The 20,375-nt window shown below is 45.4% G+C and overlaps 1 protein-coding gene and 1 pseudogene across 2 annotated transcripts in view; both read right to left on the bottom strand.

Moving 5' to 3' along the window:
- nav3 (neuron navigator 3) overlaps positions 1 to 20,375 on the bottom strand; it is a gene marked incomplete at its 5' end in the record, with an annotated part of 744,909 nt that overhangs the window by 29,295 nt on the left and 695,239 nt on the right. The window contains 3 exons of the mRNA XM_083631970.1: positions 772 to 869; positions 10,328 to 10,514; positions 16,724 to 16,877. Of these exons, the coding sequence (XP_083488096.1) occupies positions 772 to 869; positions 10,328 to 10,514; positions 16,724 to 16,877 (439 nt within the window). The remainder of the gene's footprint in view (positions 1 to 771; positions 870 to 10,327; positions 10,515 to 16,723; positions 16,878 to 20,375) is intronic.
- On the bottom strand, positions 14,445 to 16,327 carry LOC310791292 (signal peptide peptidase-like 2A pseudogene; annotated as a pseudogene). Its single transcript has 2 exons — positions 15,142 to 16,327; positions 14,445 to 14,599 (listed from the first exon to the last, which is right to left on the bottom strand). The product of its transcript is annotated as a signal peptide peptidase-like 2A pseudogene (transcript).

Here is a 20,375-nt window from a genome sequence, read left to right as displayed (position 1 = left end):
TGTTCACTATTGTGAAAGTCATGTGTTTACAACATAAAGATCATGGAATTGGATGGTATCAGGGATGTCACCGATAGTTAACGTTCTATAGACGGTTTTCACCAGAGCACAACCCCACAGCACTTCCTTTTTCTCAGCATTCGGCAAACTGCTATTAACTACTATTCACTCGACATCGTTACTTTTGTTTTCGCCGCTCAGCTGTATAGACGGTTTTCACGGAATGGTCAGTCCTGCACTTGAATGTTTTTTTTTCTTTTATGTCCATAGCACACACTGCAACAGGAAGTGAGCGGGGGTTCAATTTAGAATGTTTTTATTGTCAAGTTAAAACCGTCTATATTGTAGGCTATAGGGAGACCGCATCAGCCCTGCTGAACAGATCTGTATTTGCCTGGCTGTAGGTTGAATTGTTTTATTCAGGCTATGATCTGTGATGTGCTGAGATATCCAAATTGGCATGAAGAGATGACAGCATGCAGCCGCAACCTGGACTGGATCGAGTGGATCGGAGCTTGGAAAGGAATAATGTTATTGCGTAACTGCAGTTCACCAATGGCCACAGCCTAAAAGGCGCGGTTAAATGGTTAACGCCGGGTTTAGCGCCGAGGGGAAATTAGGGACTGCGCCTGACCATGCCCACTAATAGCGCTGCGCCTGGCGTTAAGCGCTATTTTAAGGCCAGGGGGAAGATAGGGCCCCTAGTATTTTATCTGTGTGCTCAGACAGCAAAAGGAGAATCTGAAGAGGAAATGATGTGAGATCGTTTACCTTGGTCCTATTTGACCCGCTGTTGACGGAGACGACGATGCGCACACTGCGGCCCTCTTTGCGCAGGTTTCCCTCGTAGCCGTCGTCCAGCAGAATATCTGAAAACACAAACCTCCTGTCAGCAAACCCTCTGGAGCTCTGTCATCCGTTTGTTGTTTGTTTTCTCATTGTTATTTCCAGTTTCGCGTTTCCGCGTTAACAGTTAGCTATATTTGGCTTCCATTAGCATGGCACGTAAATAACACTACATTACACTAGCGGCTTTTAGCCTTTGACGATAAAGACCCTGCCCAGCCACCATAAACTGTATACAAATATTTACGTCATGACAGCTCCTCAAAAGTGACGCCAAAACATCTCGGTCACCTCCTTGTGGCTGGCTGCACTATAGGTCTTAAATCCCACCCCCTCCATGTTATCGGATGGGACATGAGCCAAACTAAAAAATCTAAGTACACGTCAGATCAACCTTCCGCAAAGATGGTTTCTGTCATTTTAGATCTTATCACGCTGACCTATGTTCAAGTGCTCATTTTTCTTGTTTTTAATTACCGTAAATTTCGGACTATAAGCCGCGGCTTTTCCCCCATTTTTCGTCCCTGCGGCTTATATAACGGTGTGGCTTATCTATGGATTTTTACAGCTAACGGCCACTAGGGGACCTCCTAAATCTATGGATTTTGGTACAAGAGACAGAACGAGAGCAAGACAGACAGACCCTGATTGGATGATGTTGCAAAAAATGTGCCTCGCGACCTGATTGGAGCACTGTGCCTCTACGCTCTCTCAGCCACTACTGTAAAACACCCTCCCTCCTCCCACCCTCCCTCGCTCCAGGGGAAAAATGGCGGCGATTGAGCCAGAAAGACAGTCTGAATGAAATTGAATGTAACGTTCCCAATTCTATGTATTACATTCTAAAAAATTAACGGCAACATTTTGGAAGGCTAAGCCACACAACTAGCTCGTTGTAATCTAACATCATGCTTCAAAAGATGGAGAACTGGCTGTGTTACGACGATGAGGGTAAGGACTCAAAACGGTCTCCGCTGATAAGACATTAAAACACCTGCGGCTTATAGTCCGGTGCGGCTTATATATGTAACAAACATGCAATTTAGCTGCTGCGGCTTATATTCAGGTGCGCCTTATAGTGCGGAAAGTACGGTACTTATTTGACAATATAAAAAGGGCTGATTGACAGCTGTGACTATATGCTTTGACTATACTGCGCAGACTCCAGTTGCAAATGATGTCAAACAAGGAAGATGGCAGCTGGCTGAACCCAGATGTTTTGGCTTCATTTCTGCATAGCGGTAGGATGCGGGGATGCATCTCTCCTCTCTTTCTTATTCTTCTTCCCAGACGGGGTTCTGGCCTGCATACTTTGTATTGGGCAGGCCACCCTGCACTGCAGGCTCTGTGCTGGAGTGATAACGGGCCCACTCGTCTTCCCACGCGGCGCTGCTCTCCACTCTTCACGCCATCAATTAACGAGGGCCCAGGTCCGTGGAGAGAGCTGCGTTCATAACGGGACCAGCCAGTGGGCCACACTCGTCCCCTTTTCAAACAGAGCCGGCCCAGAGAGAGCTTCTGTGGGTTCGTGTGTGTGCGCGTGCATGCGTGTGCGTGTGTGTGTGTGTGTGTGTGTGTGTGTGTGCGTGTGTGTGCGCGTGCATGTGTGTGTGTCACACAGCAGGGAGAGAAGCTATTTCATCACTTCATGAAGCTCCTCTGGATCACTTCTCTGACATTTGCTGTGGCGAGGATGGAGAGAGCTAATCCAGCTTGATGCCAGAGAAGAAAAGAAAACTCATTGGTCCTCTGATTGGCTGCTGACCATAAACGAATAATGCTCTCAGATCAATGAGCAGGGTCGCACAGGCCTACTTGACGGACCCATGCTCAACCATTCGTTTGTCAATGCACAGCACACTAAGTCAGTCAACACAGTCACGAGAAAATTCAGATCGGACCCGCGTCAACCCGGCTAAGAGAGATGCATAACAATGAACTAAGGCTGGAAATGGGTGGCGCTATATTCATTGGGCAGCTGCTGTTGAGGTTGTTGTTAACTGACTGGACATGATGCTGTCGGTGATATTGAGGTTGTTTTAACTGACCTCACACGATGGTGTCGGTGATGTTGAGGTTGTTGTTAACTGACCTGACACGATGGTGTCGGCCATGTTGAGGTTGTTGTTAACTCATTCTCTGCCAAGGACGTACCCGGACGTACTTTTAACAATGGCGTTCTGTGCCAAGGACGTACTCGGACGTACTTTCATGTTTTGGATGTTTACATTACATCAGACACTTTCCCAGCCTGTGACATTGTTTCAAGTCAAACTGATAAAAGGAACCCGCTAGTTTAGTATTTATGGGTGGAGCCTGTGGTCGAAACAGAGTCCGACCCAGAGTTCTCGGATGGCGACGATGGTGAGGAAGACGCCGGCGTTTTTGTTGTTGCTCCACGACGGAGCGCCAGGGCGACGAAGGCTCCCCTTCACAGCGTTCTGATCCGTCTGACACAGATGAATCGGAGAAATGGGTGCCACTTGGAGAGAGCGATGACAATGGTAAAAAGTAGCCTATTTTTTGTATCGCGTTTGAGATGAAATGATCACACACAGCCGTCTGTGTCACATAAACATTTCAAAGTTTACAGCACTAACGTAGCTATTGTGTGATCTTCTGTGCTAACGTTAGTTATGAGAGGTAACGTGACAGCAGGTAACGTTACAGCACTCGTTATTCCTGTGTGTGTGTGTGTGTGTGTGTGTGTGTGTGTGTGTGAGAGAGAGAGAGAGTGTGTGAGTGTGACCACATAAGGGTTCGTTCCATTTGTTTATGCTTTTATCAAGCTAAGCTAAAAATCCACATGGCAACTGTAAAAGTAAATTATTTATTTGATTTTGTGCACATATTTATCATACTTTGATATTTTGTGTTTTCAGACTCTGAGTCGATGGAGGCGCAGTCCAGTCCTAGTCCCAGTCCTGTGTGTAGTCCTACACCACCTATTTCGGAAAGACCATGTCTCGAAATAGGTTCCAACTTATTCTGAGGTTCTTCCATTTTACTGACAATACTGTAGCAAGGAGGCTGCGGCCAAGCCTCATCTGTCAAGAAACCCCAGGGGCCAGACTCTCTCTCTCTCTCTCTCTGTAGCCGCTCACTGGGCGGGATGGACCGACACAGCTCCCTCAAATACATTCTCTTATTTTATTTTTTTTATTTATTTATTTGGGAAAACAAATACTGTATATGTCTGATGTGTCACTGAGGCAAAAAATAAAAGGCTCAAAAGAGAGTTCTGCTTGAAACGGTGTCCTTCACTAAAAACCTCTTTTTCTCCTATTTCTCTCCCAATGAGGGCATTTTTAGTGAAAACAAGCTAACTTCCACTGCTTGTAACTAAACAAGGAAACATGGTAGAGTTTCAGTTTTTTACAAGGGGTAAGAAGAGAGTCTCTGCTTTATTGTGAGATATGTTGTGTAATTTTATTCCTAGCACAGAATATTCTGTGGGTCCTGGAAGATCAGGAAATATGCTCAAAATCCTGGCACTGGGAGCACACAGACCGAAATGACCCTGGCAGAAAATGAGTTAACTGACCTGGGGCCTGTACTACGTAGCTAGATTAATGCCTTATCCGAGTAAGTTTGAGTTTGAACCTGGTTTAGCCGTACTACAAAGCAAGTTAACTTCTAATCACCATGGCAACTCACGCTGCAAAGCTAACCTGGTCCCGACCAGGTTAGCTTCAGAGGATAAGATCAAAATCCATGACAGACCCACATCTCTGGAGTCACTCACCATTCATATAAGATCGCCATATGAAAAATAGATTGCAGTCAACTGAGAATAGAACAAGAAAAACATTCGTGGCTCTGTAGGCTATAATTAAATTAAGCCTACTTACCACTTTATGTCTTAACAGCTGAACGATGCGTGGAGAAATATGATCACTATTAATCACCGCAGCGCATATCATGAACGGAGCCTCAAATGGAGTGAGGGTGATATTCTCCTACATGCCAGAAAAGCCTATACATATAATATAGATATGGGATAAATATGGGATAGCCCCAATACTAAATATGCAGGCTACTCTTGCATGTTTCAGCTGGAACTGTGTCCTGTAGGCTGTATGCCAATATATGAGCAAAAATAGGCTAGTTTTTATCAATGAAAACTATGCCCGCATCATCTCAATTCAGTTCAGCAGTTTTCTCTTTTATATTAGGCTATTAGGCTTTATACTAGGCTATTTTATATATGAATTATTCGATCAGTGCAACCACACACATAATGAGTGATAGAGATCATTATTCATTGAGCATGCGTTTCTAAATCTATGGTCTAAATAGGCTTACAGATTGTGGAAATGTAGAGACTGAGATTACACATTTACATTTGTTGCTGCTGTAGGAGACAGAAATCGCTGATCAAAGTAAATCAAATGACTGATGTGAATACAAGCTGCTGCTTTAGACAGTCCTTCAGCAGACTATATCCAACGCAGATTTTCATTCTGACATTAAATCGCGGAAACATTAAATATCCGCTAAAACTCTGATCACACTGCTCTTTCATTGAACGAGGAAATGGGTGTGGAAATGGGTGTAGGCGTGGATCAACTCAGCTGTTCATAATGTGATTGGCTAGCACACCTCTTTCACGTGGATGCGCGCCTGTGCACGAGCGAAAAATGTGCACGTGCACAGGCAGATCCCAGCTTCAGTTATCGAGTAGAAAACCAGCGTCGTAGTATCCTTAAACTAGATAGATTGATCCTGTTCAGTCAAACCAGATCAAAGTGACAGATCGCGGGTCTGTTAAGATAGCTTCGTAGTATAGGGTACATGATGGTGTTGGTGATGTTGAGGTTGTTGTTAACTGACCTGACATGATGGTGTCGGTGCTGTTGAGGTTGTTGTTGTTAACTAACCTGACATGATGGTGTCGGTCATGTTGAGGTTGTTGTTAACTGACCTGACATGATGGTGTTGGTGATGTTAATGTTGTTGTTAACTGACCTGATGGTGTCGGCCATGTTGACGTTGTTGTTGTTAACGGACCTGCTGCCTGTACTACGAATGTTGGATAAGAAGATCCAGGATCTGTCCCTTGATCTGGTTTGTCTAAACCAGATCAGCTCGATTGTAGTTAACTTGTACTACGAACGTCGATTGGCACTCGTTAACGCGAACCAGGTTTTTCTAATCTAGCTGACAGCTCGTGCACATGAAAATGCCCGTGCACTGGAGCTCGTGCCCGCAAAAGAGGCGTGGTTTTTAACAACTGCCAATCACAGTGCAATATGGACTGCTCCAACTCCTACAGCGCCAGACACGCCTATTTCCTCGTTCATTGAAACCGCAAATAAAAATCTGCGTTGGATATTATTACTGTTCCCGAATGACTAAAGATGTCTAAAGTGACCACTTTTATCCACACCAGTAATTTCTTTGAAGAGCGGTTTCGTAGGCTATCTACAGCTCTCTATCTACAGTCTTTTGTGGAAGCAATGTGTAATCTATCTCAGTCCAAAATCCGTATGTATAGACCATTTAGGCTCAATGAATAATAATGATCTCATGATGTGTTTAGTCGCACTGTGCGACTAAACACATCATGAGATCATTATTATTTGATTGAATAATTCCTATAGGCTAATCAATAAAAAAAAGAATGATAATAAAATTAAAAAATGCTTCTGAACTGAATCGACACGGTACGTGCGGGCATAGATTTCATTTATAAAAAATAGCCTATTTTGTGGTCACATAGCCTATATAGGCTAGAGCGCATATCTCCATATTTCATATAATGATGCTGGAAATATGAAGTTCAATCACATCATACAGGCCAAAAGCAACACAGTTGCAGCTGCAAAATGCAGGAGTAGCCTAGATATGAATCATCTTAACACATTCACTGCCAGCCGTTTTTTAGCAGTTTTAGTTTTGTAGCTTCTGCCAATGGTTTTTTTTGAGGATTCTGGCTCATCTTTCAACAGCCGAGGATTATTTTCTGCTAAGATTTTGTGAACACAAAATATCTCAAAAGAACTAATAGAATGTGTGCTTTCTCTGTCTAAAAGAGTTAGTTTGTAGAGTTAGTAGTTATGTAGGCATTAGCACTTGAATACAGCATGGTTTCAGCGTCTGAAAATTTAAGCTGAGATAAATGCCTTTTTGTGAAATTCGATAGAACAGTCACTTCAACCATTCATTTTTGGCATCAGTAAGACGTCAGACATCTAAACAATAGTTTTGAACAGTAATTTCCTCCATAACAGCAGGAAACCCCCCTCTCCTTCAAACTCCTCCCTCCGTGTGTGTTCTCCTCCTGCCTCCCTGGCTCTGCAGCGGGCGTGTCACAAGCGAGTTGCTGCTGCTGCTGCTGCCTGTGTGCTGGCGGCCGCTCTTTGGGCGAGTCTGGATGGGCTCGCTCGTTTCTTGGGGTTTCGGTTGAGAGCTTTGATGAAGCTTTTGCGATTCTGGTCTTATTTATGCTGCGTGTTTCAAAGTGTGTTCCACCCGTAATCTATTGGCTCAATTCCACCACATTTAACAGCCCTGCACAGCTCGTCCCCACTCGGCTCTAATCGTTTCGGCTCGATGGACGTTTTGCTTCCACCGCAGATCATCTGCCCCCACCCACCCCCGCCCCCGCATAGTAGGCTATAACATAACGTTACAATTAAATCCATCCACAGAACTTTTAAACTGAAATACTGGTGCCTCTAAATGACCTACAGTGTACATGGGCGAATCTGACAATCGGCCAGGAGAATGGATATCACTTTGTAGTTAGTCAAACTCAGGCATGCGCTGCGCTGCGCGCGGACGGAAGAGGCGCAACAGAGTGAAGCCTGCCCTGTACCCCGCAGCCTCTCACCAGGCAAGACCGCGGCTTCACCAAACACCCGCTGCGGCCTAGCGGAGCGCTGCAGCTCAACTAACGACAGGAGCTTGCTGAGCAGCGGACTTTTTTCACTCTGAAAACAATTGAAACCACCGCCACGACTTTATTTCACCAGAGGCGAAGGCAGCAACACAAAGACTGATGGAAATAACATAACAGAAGAGAATGTAAGCCCACTAAACTGGTATGCAGCGCATTGACAGTCAGTAGATAGAGTAAACACGATTCTGCCTGGCCAATCAGTCGTCTACAATGTTTTCACGTCACCGTATGAACCCGGGTTGACAGAATAGAACCTCGACGAAGCAGGTACGAAAAGTAGCACGACTCGACCCCAATACAACCCGGGCTGGGACAGTTTAAACCGGTGGGATGAGACAATTTATCGAGTCGAGCGGAGCGGGATCGCGCTACTACCTGCGGTGGAAATGAGCCATATTATGCAAATTTGCAATCCCCCACCGCCAGCTCCCTGCGCGAAAGCGAAAGCGTTTTCGCCAATCCATTTTCATGAGAATGGCTTCCTCACGCGTCTGTTTTTGCTTGGCTTTCTCTCGTCTGGAGAGCACTGTCGCCACTTAGTGGGTCGGTAAAATAGATTATACACATTCAATACCTCCCATATTTGAATATGAGATGTAAAAGGGGTTGATCGACGTCCCACCGTCAATTTTTTTTTTTTTTTTTTTAAGACGAGATATCTCGTCAATGGCAGTCAACCGTTTTTTTTTTAAGACGAGATATCTCGTCAACGGCAGTGAACGTGTTAATATGATTAAGATGATTAATCATCATGATGATGATATGTGCAGGTGATCCCATATTAAATTGCTTAGATGTAGTAGGCTATTCTAGCATGTAGGCTATGACCATTTCAATTCCAACCCAACGTCAGTCTCAGCTCCGTTGCGCACACGGCACCGTGCGCTTTGGAGACGTTTATGTAACCTTTTTATGCCGGTTTAGTGATATTTCTCCACTCACTATTCAGCTGCAATCGATCAGCGGGGTCAAACAACGTATCTAGGCTACTTGAGAGCATTAAAATGAATATATAAAAACATATTCCAAAGTGGTAAGTAGGGCTTAATTAAATTATTCGTCCTTGATTAATTCAACATTACAATTCGTGCTCCTTCCTAGATGGGAAACTCATCCAGAAAGGGGTTGGCCATTTTTCCAAACTGCTGATTCGATTGGTTCGTGGGCGGTGTATTTAAGGTCTAATCTTATCCTTGCAACTTAACCTGCTGCGGACCAGGTTAAGTGTGAAGCATAAGTTGCTATGGAAATATATATCGGTAAGAAGTTAACTTGCTTTGTAGTATGGCTAAACCAGGTTTAAACCTGAAGTTACCTCGCTAAACCACTAATCTTGCTTTGTAGTACAGGCCTCTGACATGATGGTGTCGGTGCTGTTGACGTTGTTGTTGTTAACTAACCTGACATGATGGTGTTGGTGATGTTGAGGTTGTTTTAACTGACCTCACACGATGATGTCAGTGATGTTGAGGTTGTTGTTAACACATTGAGTGCCACAGCGCTTCAGTAAAATTGTCTGGAGCCTGTGCCAGATTCACTTCCATTCAGTTGAAAACAGCTATAGAATTTTTTCTATTAGGGCTATATTGACAGGGCTGGACTCTAATGAAACATTGGACACTCCTGCTTCTTCCAAAGAAGAAATTTTGTTTCTAGACAGTTCCATTATGAAATGACAGCCTCTGAAAGAAGAGCACTTTCAAGGGTTTTCTGCTTTTTTCTTTAACTTTTCAAGATAAAGTCACTTTTATGAATACTTTTTGCACTCTAATTTCAAGCACATTCACTGACTCTGGCTGGTGTTTTCTGATGTGGTGGCGTGGTGTGGTTCTGTGCAGCCTGCGTGCCCCACCCCCCTCTCCCCCCCTCCCCCCCCCCTGAGCTGCGGGCTCCTCCCCACACGCACACAGTCTGTTTTCGCTTCCTCCGTTTTTGCCCCGGGTGGATCCCAGCGCAACAAGGAAATGGCAAACGGGAGTTACGGGACTGAAGGAAAAGGTTTGGCCGTTCGGCTTCGGGTGCTGCCTTTCTGGCAGGGAATCGTGTGGAGAAACTATATGCAGACAGATAGACAGAAGCAGAAGAGCTCAGTTGTGGGCGCGGATGCAGCCAACTGTCAGCTGCAGACAGAGCAATCTATATGGCTCTGGCTGCAGCATGCATCGGTTTCCCCTTTGATCACGGATTTTTCCGCTTTCTCCTGCACAAAGTAAAGGATCTGAGGTGGGTGGCGCAGCTCCCGTGTAGATGTTTAAGGTGGCGCCGTGTGATCCCTTGAAGGGATTCATGCTCACTGGCTGGGTACGACCTTAAATAGCAGAATTATGGAATAATATGAATTATGATTTTAGGACGTCCACAGACGTCCTTGGCACTCCTCGTTACTTTTTTTTAGGACGTGCACAGACGTCCTTGGCACTCAATGTGTTAACTGCCCTGACATGATGGTGCCGGCCATGTTGCCTTTGTTGTTGTTAACTAACCTGACATGATGGTGTCTGTGATGTTGAGGTCGTTGTTGTTAACTGAGCTGACATGATGGTGTCGGTGATGTTGAGGTTGTTGTTGTTAACTGACCTGACATGATGGTGTCGGTGATGTTGAGGTTGTTGAGCGACAGCCCCAGGGACTGACGCGAGGAGGACGAGGATGTGCTGGAGGTCTCAGAGGGCGGCCGGGCCATCTTGACGGGCGTGGCGGTGGGCGTGGCGTTGCCGCTGGACTTGAGCCGGTCATTCTCCGCCTTCAGTGTCTCGATCTCGTTCTGTCCAGTGACAAAAAGAGCGAAGAGTCATACTGAGTGGCTTCAAAGGAGGAGGAGACATCTTTATCATGAAAATGACTCTTGAGAGATAGGGTCTAAGGCTAGGGGGTGCCAGGTAGGTTAGGCCAGTGGTTCTCAAAGTGGGTTCTGGGGACCCCCATGGGTCCTTGAGGGGGTTCCAGGGGACCCCCAGCAAAAAAGGAAATCATTTATTTTGACTATAATTCCTTCCATAATAAGTATAACAATGGCACTCGATATACACACAATATAATTGTGGTCATGGGTTTCATACACTTTCTTTAATAAAACATCTAAAAGCAAAACATCTTATCAGATGAGGTCCCTGGGACAAAATCAAATGTGGTCTAATTTGTGTCAGTTTAGGGGTCCTTAACGTGAAAAGGTTTGAGAGCCACTTAGGCTGTAGAATACCTGACTTGTTTGTCCTGCTCAGATCTGCTCTTGCTTTTTTGTGAGCTATGGTTGTCTTACTGTATAGAAGTTTGTTCAATTTTGTTCATTGATTGTGTTTAGTTAGATCTAGCTAGAGACATTCTCTGTGAAGTCCTCTGAGACATGCTTGTGAATTAGGGCTATACAAATAAATTAATAAAATAATAAAATAAATAAAATATATATCTACCAATCAGAAACAACTATTCTGAATGTAAATAAATGAATTACAGCAGGGTCAGAAATGAACAGGGACTCAAGGCTCCTTCGTGATCTTGAAAGCTCTCTATGTGCTGAGGTCTCAGATAAGAAGCCGGACATGATCCTCAGATCGGAGGAGAGAGACCAGGTCCAGATCCATCAGATCCACTCAACTCAATGCATAAATACTCACGTGATTTTAATTTGAGAATCTGAAATCATCTAGCATCTTACCCTTGTCTATGAACTTTGTATTTGGTGCTAATGGCTTACTTTAAATTGAGCGATGGTACTGAAAGTAAACACACACTGGAGTGAAAAAGCTTATTTGCATCAAGATAACTGCACTTGGTAGCTTTTTATTAAATTTCATGGACCATTAAATGGCTTAATTTCTGTGTGTGTCTCTTTGAGAGCTTTTTTAAGCTGAGAATGACAAGTCAATTATTGGTCAAAGACTTGCTATGCTAACTCTTGTAGTAACCAGGAAGCTACAGTAGTTAGCGATCTTTCTTGTTTTCTACAGTTTTATGTTTTTATTCTCATGTATATCCACTACTTTGTTACAGCTAAACCTTTCCATACAGTAGGCCAGTGGTTCCCAATCCCTGAGGCGCAGAGTGGTGGCGGTCCGCAAAGTATTTGCTGCCGGGCCGCGAGGAAACAATATGATTCGGCAGGGATAAAAAGAGAGAGAGAGAGAGAGAGACAGAGAGAGAGTGAGAGAGACAGAGAGAGAGCGAGACGGAGGGCGAGAGACACATATAGCGTGCATTAAGAGAGGGAGTGGTGGCATGAAAATTAAAGAAAGGAGCAGGGAGAGGATCACAAAAAAATTGTTTTTTCCACGCACACATTAAAAAGAGCTCATGTTGGATCGTGACACACACCTCTTTTGTGTAGTAAAAAAGACGACTAAGTGAAATCATAAAGTGTTGCAAACGCATTTCTATCTTGTAGTTGTCCACAATGATTTGTACGGATTTGAAGAAACATAACATCGTACAGACATGAGAGAGAAAGAAGAATAAACACAGGCTTTGAACATTGAACTGGGCATATCACTTCTCCATGGGACCGTTGCAGGGACACAAAAGCCCAGTGGTCAGTTGCAATCTAATAAGAGAGTGGCGTTAGCGGAGGTCCAAAATGCGGATCCAGGAAGGGGGCTCGCGCTACGTTTGAATGCATAAAATAAAGCTAATACAATTTGATTCTTTAAACGTCTGACCCTTTCAAAGTACATCACAAACGGTTCATTCTGCTGCAACTCGACAGCCGTGCTTAATTCAGAACCTTACTTCCCAAAAGTTCCTTTTTGCCAAAAGTTTCTGCCAAAAGTTTGCAATGTAAAAAACTGGTCCATTGGAGTGAATGGAGATGTCACGACTCTTTTACTCTACAGTACATGGCTCTGGTTTTCATATGTCCATGCGAGGAAAATATGTCCTGTGTATTTGATACCCAAACATGTGAACTATATGCGCTATGCGTTTAATATCCATAAATCTATCCTTAATCCTCCCGGTCTGCTGCAATATTGTCCATTTTAAACCGGTCCGCGGTGCAAAAACAGTTGGGAACCCCTGCAGGAGGCTACTCATGGCGTGGTGACCTCTGTATTAAAGCCTTACTACCTGAGAGTAAAACTGTTTTCTCGTTCAGTCGTCACTGTGAAACTGTATAATCTGATCCCCGCTGCAGAGCTTTCTGACCAGTGGAGAGTGTATTTCTGCTGCAGGCCAGCAGGAGCGCTGCAGAGCTTTCTGACCAGTGGAGAGTGTATTTCTGCTGCAGGCCAGCAGGAGCGCTGCAGAGCTTTCTGACCAGTGGAGAGTGTATTTCTGCTGCTGGCCAGCAGGAGCGCTGCAAAGCTTTCTGACCAGTGGAGAGTGTATTTCTGCTGCAGGTCAGCAGGAGCGCTGCAGAGCTTTCTGACCAGTGGAGAGTGTATTTCTGCTGCAGGCCAGCGGGAGCGCTGCAAAGCTTTCTGACCAGTGGAGAGTGTATTTCTGCTGCAGGCCAGCAGGAGCGCTGCAGAGCTTTCTGACCAGTGGAGAGTGTATTTCTGCTGCAGGCCAGCGGGAGCGCTGCAGAGCTTTCTGACCAGAGAGTGTATTTCTGCTGCAGGCCAGCGGGAGCGCTGGAAAGCTTTCTGACCAGATAGTGTATTTCTGCTGCAGGCCAGCGGGAGCGCTGCAAAGCTTTCTGACCAGAGAGTGTATCTCTGCTGCAGGCCAGCGGGAGCGCTGCAAAGCTTTCTGACCAGAGAGTGTATTTCTGCTGCAGGCCAGCGGGAGCGCTGCAAAGCTTTCTGACCAGAGAGTGTATTTCTGCTGCAGGCCAGCGGGAGCGCTGCAGAGCTTTCTGACCAGAGAGTGTATTTCTGCTGCAGGCCAGCGGGAGCGCTGCAAAGCTTTCTGACCAGAGAGTGTATTTCTGCTGCAGGCCAGCGGGAGCGCTGCAGAGCTTTCTGACCAGAGAGTGTATTTCTGCTGCAGGCCAGCGGGAGCGCTGCAAAGCTTTCTGACCAGAGAGTGTACCTCTGCTGCAGGCCAGCGGGAGCGCTGCAAAGCTTTCTGACCAGAGAGTGTATCTCTGCTGCAGGCCAGCGGGAGCGCTGCAGAGCTTTCTGACCAGAGAGTGTATCTCTGCTGCAGGCCAGTGGGAGCGCTGCAGAGCTTTCTGACCAGAGAGTGTATTTCTGCTGCAGCCAGTGGGAGCGCTGCAAAGCTTTCTGACCAGAGAATGTATTTCTGCTGCAGTACCACAAGCTGGCAGCTTTCACGCCACGCCGCCTCAGGGAAAAAACACCATTTGACTTGTGCCAGTCTGAATGTTCAGATCATCTCTGGATAGTTTTCCTCTCTGTGTGAACTATGTGTGAAGTTGCTGCTTTGTTTTGGCTAGGAGTCCTTCAATTTGACTGGCTTTGTTGGATCAAGGAAATTGGATGACTGGATCTGATGACAAAGTGCCCTTGAGCAACACACTGTCAGCACACTACATGCACATGCACACTGATATTCCGGTTATTCCAGAAAAAGACAATATTCCCACCAAGCTGTTTACATGGCTAATGAAAATTAATATTCCACTACTATTCCCATTGACATGTAGCTGCAAAGCTTTCTGACCAGTGGAGAGTGTATTTCTGCTGCAGGCCAGCGGGAGCGCTGCAGAGCTTTCTGACCAGTGGAGAGTGTATTTCTGCTGCAGGCCAGCGGGAGCGCTGCAAAGCTTTCTGACCAGAGAGTGTATTTCTGCTGCAGGTCAGCAGGAGCGCTGCAGAGCTTTCTGACCAGTGGAGAGTGTATTTCTGCTGCAGGCCAGCGGGAGCGCTGCAAAGCTTTCTGACCAGAGAGTGTACCTCTGCTGCAGGCCAGCGGGAGCGCTGCAAAGCTTTCTGACCAGAGAGTGTATCTCTGCTGCAGGCCAGCGGGAGCGCTGGAGAGCTTTCTGACCAGAGAATGTATTTCTGCTGCAGTACCACAAGCTGGCAGCTTTCACGCCACGCCGCCTCAGGGAAAAAACACCATTTGACTTGTGCCAGTCTGAATGTTCAGATCATCTCTGGATAGTTTTCCTCTCTGTGTGAACTATGTGTGAAGTTGCTGCTTTGTTTTGGCTAGGAGTCTTTCAATTTGACTGGCTTTGTTGGATCAAGGAAATTGGATGACTGGATCTGATGACAAAGTGCCCTTGAGCAACACACTGTCAGCACACTACATGCACATGCACACTGATATTCCGGTTATTCCAGAAAAAGACAATATTCCCACCAAGCTGTTTACATGGCTAATGAAAATTAATATTCCACTACTATTCCCATTGACATGTAGCTGTGCATACGTCGATGAAGCCGTAGGACGTAGCCGTACGTCATGGGGGCATTTTAAATAAAATACATTTTTAAAATAGGATTTTTTTTTCAAAGTTTCCCGCCAGTGGTGAGCTTGTTCGACTTTGCCAACACACTGGGCCATCTCAGACAACAACATCACGGCAGATGTCACTATCATGCCCAACAGGTAGGGTATGCAGCAGCTGATGAAGTAGACCTTCTTGGTGCTGTTGATCCACACATCAAACCTGCTGTAGTAGGCCACAAGCAGACCTGGAACAATGATGTCTCCGTAGCCCAGAATGGAGAACTTCCTCTCACACAGGGTCTCAGCCCAGGCTGAGAACCGTGGGACAGGCATCACGGCCGGCGTCTTCTCTCCAGATGCATCAGGGCCCAAGGCAACCTCCGCCAGGATGCTCACCCCATTCTTGGCGAAGAAAGGAGTGATGAAAACAAAGAAGACGTCATACACAATCAGGAAGCTCAGCAGAATCACACAAATCTTGAAATTGGACAGCGAGATGGTCTTGATGAAATGGAGGCAGACGGCAATGCCGAGGAGGTCCTGCAAGATCCAGATCCATCTGTCTTCATTCCTGTAGACCCAGACCACAGTTACAGCAATGCACACTGCAACCAGTATGAGAGACCTCACAGAGAAGGTACCATTTCTGATAGAGAAACTCACAGTGCCACAGCCCATCTTGTCCTTCACTGCGTCCAGACAACTAAGCAGCGATGTGGCGGAGGCTAGGCAGAAAGTGGGGATAAGGACGTAATCCTGAACGCACTGTACCTAATTTATTTTTACCCTTACCGCCCGCTGCACCACTGCTCAACTGGTCTCTCTCCCACACCCCGCTCCAGTAGCCTCCCAGGGCAACCGTGCATAAGGAAATGAGTAGCATGAGTATGATGCTTGGATCAATCTTGGAGTGAGGGGGAGCATACAGCTTCTCTTGCATTCCTTCACCAAACACCTGCTGTGCATCCAGGACGTCCCTGTACCCCATGAGAGACAGGGGGATATTGTGGATCTTGGCATACTCTGACTTCTTGGCTGATGGAGTGATCAAAGTTGTCTTGCTGGCAATGAGCAAAGCTGTAGCCCCAAGGTGCTGAGCAACCAGCGCTTTCTGGCTGAGATCACAGCCCTCTCTCATCAGCACCAGCGCTTTGCCCCCGACCTCCTCTGGCCTCACCACAGACGTGTCGCACAGCACAGTTTGACCAGCGGATACTGCACAGCAGTGTCCAGAGTCTCCTTCAGGGGGGTCCATGAGGGATTGTGAACAATGCAGTACTCCATACTGGTACTTCCAGTATGGAATGTGCAATGTGCAAGATTGCCTCTTTGCAGTTTATCTTCAATGACAAGAAAGTGACTGATACAATTATGATCATAACAGCTTTTGCCATATTGGAAACAAGAATAATGAAGATACGAGTAACCTAGAAGTAAATGGTTTGCATGTCATATAATGTTCATTCTGCAGGAATTTGTTAAAAACGAGAGTCATCCAATTTATAACCTCAGCGGGAAGGATTTATGACATCACTGATTATGTCACAATTTATATGTCTATGTTTGCAATTTTTCAAAATTCCCACGATTTCTCTGCAAAATGGCAAAGCAGTTTCCTCAACTTGCACTGCAAGTTTTGAGAAAAGTTTTCATTGGGTTTAGAAAAAAAAGCGACCTCACCTGCATGCGGTTCATGGCCTCGCGGATCTGGTCCAAGTGGTGGGCGGAGCTTAGCGCCTCCAGCCGGATGTCGGTCAGCTTGAGCTCCTTCTCGCGCAGCTCGTTCTTCAGCTGCAGGATGACCTCGGCCTCGGCCTCCGTGCACTCACACAGCCTGCACGGGGAACGAGGGGGGGGGGGGGGGGGGGGTGCAGGGGGCAGGGGGGTCACTTTGAGGGCCCAGATACACACACAACACACACAATACACAAAATACACACTCCAAGAAAAAGCGCTGAAGTCCATAGAATGTAGGCATGTTATGTTTCTGCAACCCACAGAGATACGTTGAATCTCAATGTTTGTGAACCAGCAATACGTTGCATATCAACATTAGATTTGTGTAACGCTACAGACGGGTTTCTGTGCAACGTCATCACATAAATGCGCGCGCATCACCGGGGTAGAAAGCCGCTCCACACATTAGACATGTATGCTCCACACACTCGTTTGAGTTGACTGCTGCCTCGCCTGGAAAGCAGACGAGAGCAGCCAAGCGCAGTCAGGTGAGGCATCAACAAGTTTGTAAACAAATTAAAACATGCATTAGCGCCACCCACACAAACTGCTCAAATGACCCAGCCCTTCAGATTACTTATTTTATTGTTAATGTAGGCATTACAGGTGGTATTTATGTAAAATGTAGAGTGACAGCTTGGAATAGATATAAAATTGAAGTTTCTACACTTCACTGGGGGTTTGTGATGCACCTGTGTTGAACCAATGGGCGATCAGCGCGATGCGTTTCTCGTCATCCTCTGTCCCTGCGCGATGCGTTGCTCGTCATCCTCTGTCCCTGCGCAGGCACGCCACACCCATTGTTTGTATACAAGAAACCCGTCTATAGAGACACTGCATGAAATAGGCCACGCCCATTACATTACGTCATTGCCTATCACGGGGGAAAGCTCTCCATTCACTCCCATACACACCAGTGTCATTTTCCTTTAATTAAACATAGCTAAAAGCTGTTGTGTGGTGGGCTGCGCAGATAACAAATGTAAAACATCGGCAGTTAAAGTTTTTTTGTACTCCCGAGCAAAACAAGGAAGCCACTGAGAATTGGCGAGAAGAAAAATGTGGATATAGCTGTCAAGGAAGTAAGTTGGAGTGTTCATCTTCTGTATATATGATCTTTGTGTGCAACACGTGACATAGGAGAACGCCAGGATTGGGGGGAGTTTTTGTTTCCCCCCCGTTTTGGGCGTGGTTTCTGAATGATGACACGCTCCACAGTGTCTCTAATATTAATCTACGCCTAGACCACTGTTTCTCAATGTGGGGTCCGGGGACACCCAGGGCTCCTTGAGCGGGTTCCAGGGGGATCCCCAGCTACAAGGGGAATTATTTGTTTCACTATAATTCCATCCATAAGTAACACAATGACAATGTATGACTGTTTTGGGTTTCATACATTTTCTGTAATAAAACATTAAATCTAATCACATTGTGTCAGTTTAGAGATCCTTGATGTGAGAAAGCTTGAGAACCACTGACCTCTAGTGGTTGTGTAAATAACAACAGTCTGCTGTCGAAAGAGCACATTGGGAAGGAAGGAAGGGTGTGTCATTGTCAGGGTGCTGGATGGGCAGGGTTCAATCAAACCCCAGCGTTCAAATGTTGATATTATTATATATATAATTATATAATATAATAATATAATATATTATTATTATATCGTATTTTTGGTTCACAAATGTTGAGATTGAACGGATCTGTATGGGGTTTGCAGAGATGCAACATGCTCATATTGGATTGGGAGCACTGGGAGGGCAGCTGGCTTATTTGGGACAGCAAATCCTTCCCATTTAGAGACAGACAGGATGTTTGAAAACATATCACACAGCAGGTGGTTTCTGTTTGAGAACATATCACACAGCAGGTGGTTTCTGTTTGAGAACATATCACACAGCAGGTGGTTTCTGTTTGAAAACATATCACACAGCAGGTGGTTTCTGTTTGAGAACATATCACACAGCAGGTGGTTTCTGTTTGAAAACAGATCACACAGCAGGTGGTTTCTGTTTGAACACACATCACACAGCAGGTGGTTTCTGTTTGAAAACAGATCACACAGCAGGTGGTTTCCGTTTGAAAACATATCACACAGCAGGTGGTTTCTGTTTGAAAACAGATCACACAGCAGCTGGTTTCAGTTTGAAAACATATCACACAGCAGGTGGTTTCTGTTTGAAAACAGATCACACAGCAGCTGGTTTCAGTTTGAAAACATATCACACAGCAGGTGGTTTCTGTTTGAAAACATATCACACAGCAGGTGGTTTCAGTTTGAAAACAGATCACACAGCAGGTGGTTTCTGTTTGAAAACATATCACACAGCAGGTGGTTTCTGTTTGAAAACAGATCACACAGCAGGTGGTTTCTGTTTGAAAACATATCACACAGCAGCTGGTTTCTGTTTCAAAACAGATCACACAGCAGCTGGTTTCTGTTTCAAAACAGATCACACAGCAGGTGGTTTCTGTTTGAGAACATATCACACAGCAGCTGGTTTCTGTTTGAAAACATATCACACAGCAGGTGGTTTCTGTTTGAGAACATATCACACAGCAGCTGGTTTCTGTTTGAAAACATATCACACAGCAGCTGGTTTCTGTTTGAAAACATCACACAGCAGGTGGTTTCTGTTTGAAAACATATCACACAGCAGGTGGTTTCTGTTTGAAAATAGATCACACAGCAGCTGGTTTCTGTTTGAAAACATATCACACAGCAGGTGGTTTATGTTTGAAAACATATCACACAGCAGGTGGTTTCTGTTTGAAAACATATCACACAGCAGGTGGTTTCTGTTTGAAAACAGATCACACAGTAGGTGGTTTCTGTTGGAAAACATATCACACAGCAGGTGGTTTCTGTTTGAAAACATATCACACAGCAGGTGGTTTCTGTTTGAAAACATATCACATAGCAGGTGGTTTCTGTTTGAAAACATATCACACAGCAGCTGGTTTCTGTTTGAAAACATATCACACAGCAGGTGGTTTCTGTTTGGAAACACATCACACAGCAGGTGGTTTCTGTTTGAAAACAGATGACACAGCAGGTGGTTTCTGTTTGAAAACATATCACACAGCAGGTGGTTTCTGTTTGAAAACATATTACACAGCAGGTGGTTTCTGTTTGAAAACATATCGCTGCTGTCGTTCCAGGACCTCGAATCTCCAAAACAGAAACTTTTCAGGAAGTAAAAAAAACCTGTTTGCTCTTAAACTACTGAACCAAATGTCGTCAAAGTTGGCACATGTGTTAATTATAGTTAGTTTCCCGCTGAATGTGTCATTACTTTATAAATATCTGACCTGGATAAGCTCAAATGATGTTGTTTATATTATCAGTCCGACTTGGAAGCGCTTTCTCATGGCCAGTCAAGCGGGAGGCAGCCGCATCCTCATGCAGGAGCCCCCAAGCTCCAGGCCGCGGGCGCGCGCGCAGGAGCAGCAGGATTGCCCCTCGCCTCTCATGGCCGATTTGGGGCTTTCGCATGGGGTGAGAAATAGTCTGACATAACGTAACGTTAACGTTACTTTATTCTCGTCAGAAAGCACTCCGATTTGCATGTTAAAACAAGTTTGCAGCCTAGGAATAACT

Source organism: Poromitra crassiceps (genome assembly GCF_964638095.1).
Source record: "Poromitra crassiceps genome assembly, chromosome: 2".
Lineage (NCBI taxonomy): Eukaryota > Metazoa > Chordata > Actinopteri > Beryciformes > Melamphaidae > Poromitra > Poromitra crassiceps.
This window is presented reverse-complemented; position numbering and strand designations above follow the sequence as displayed.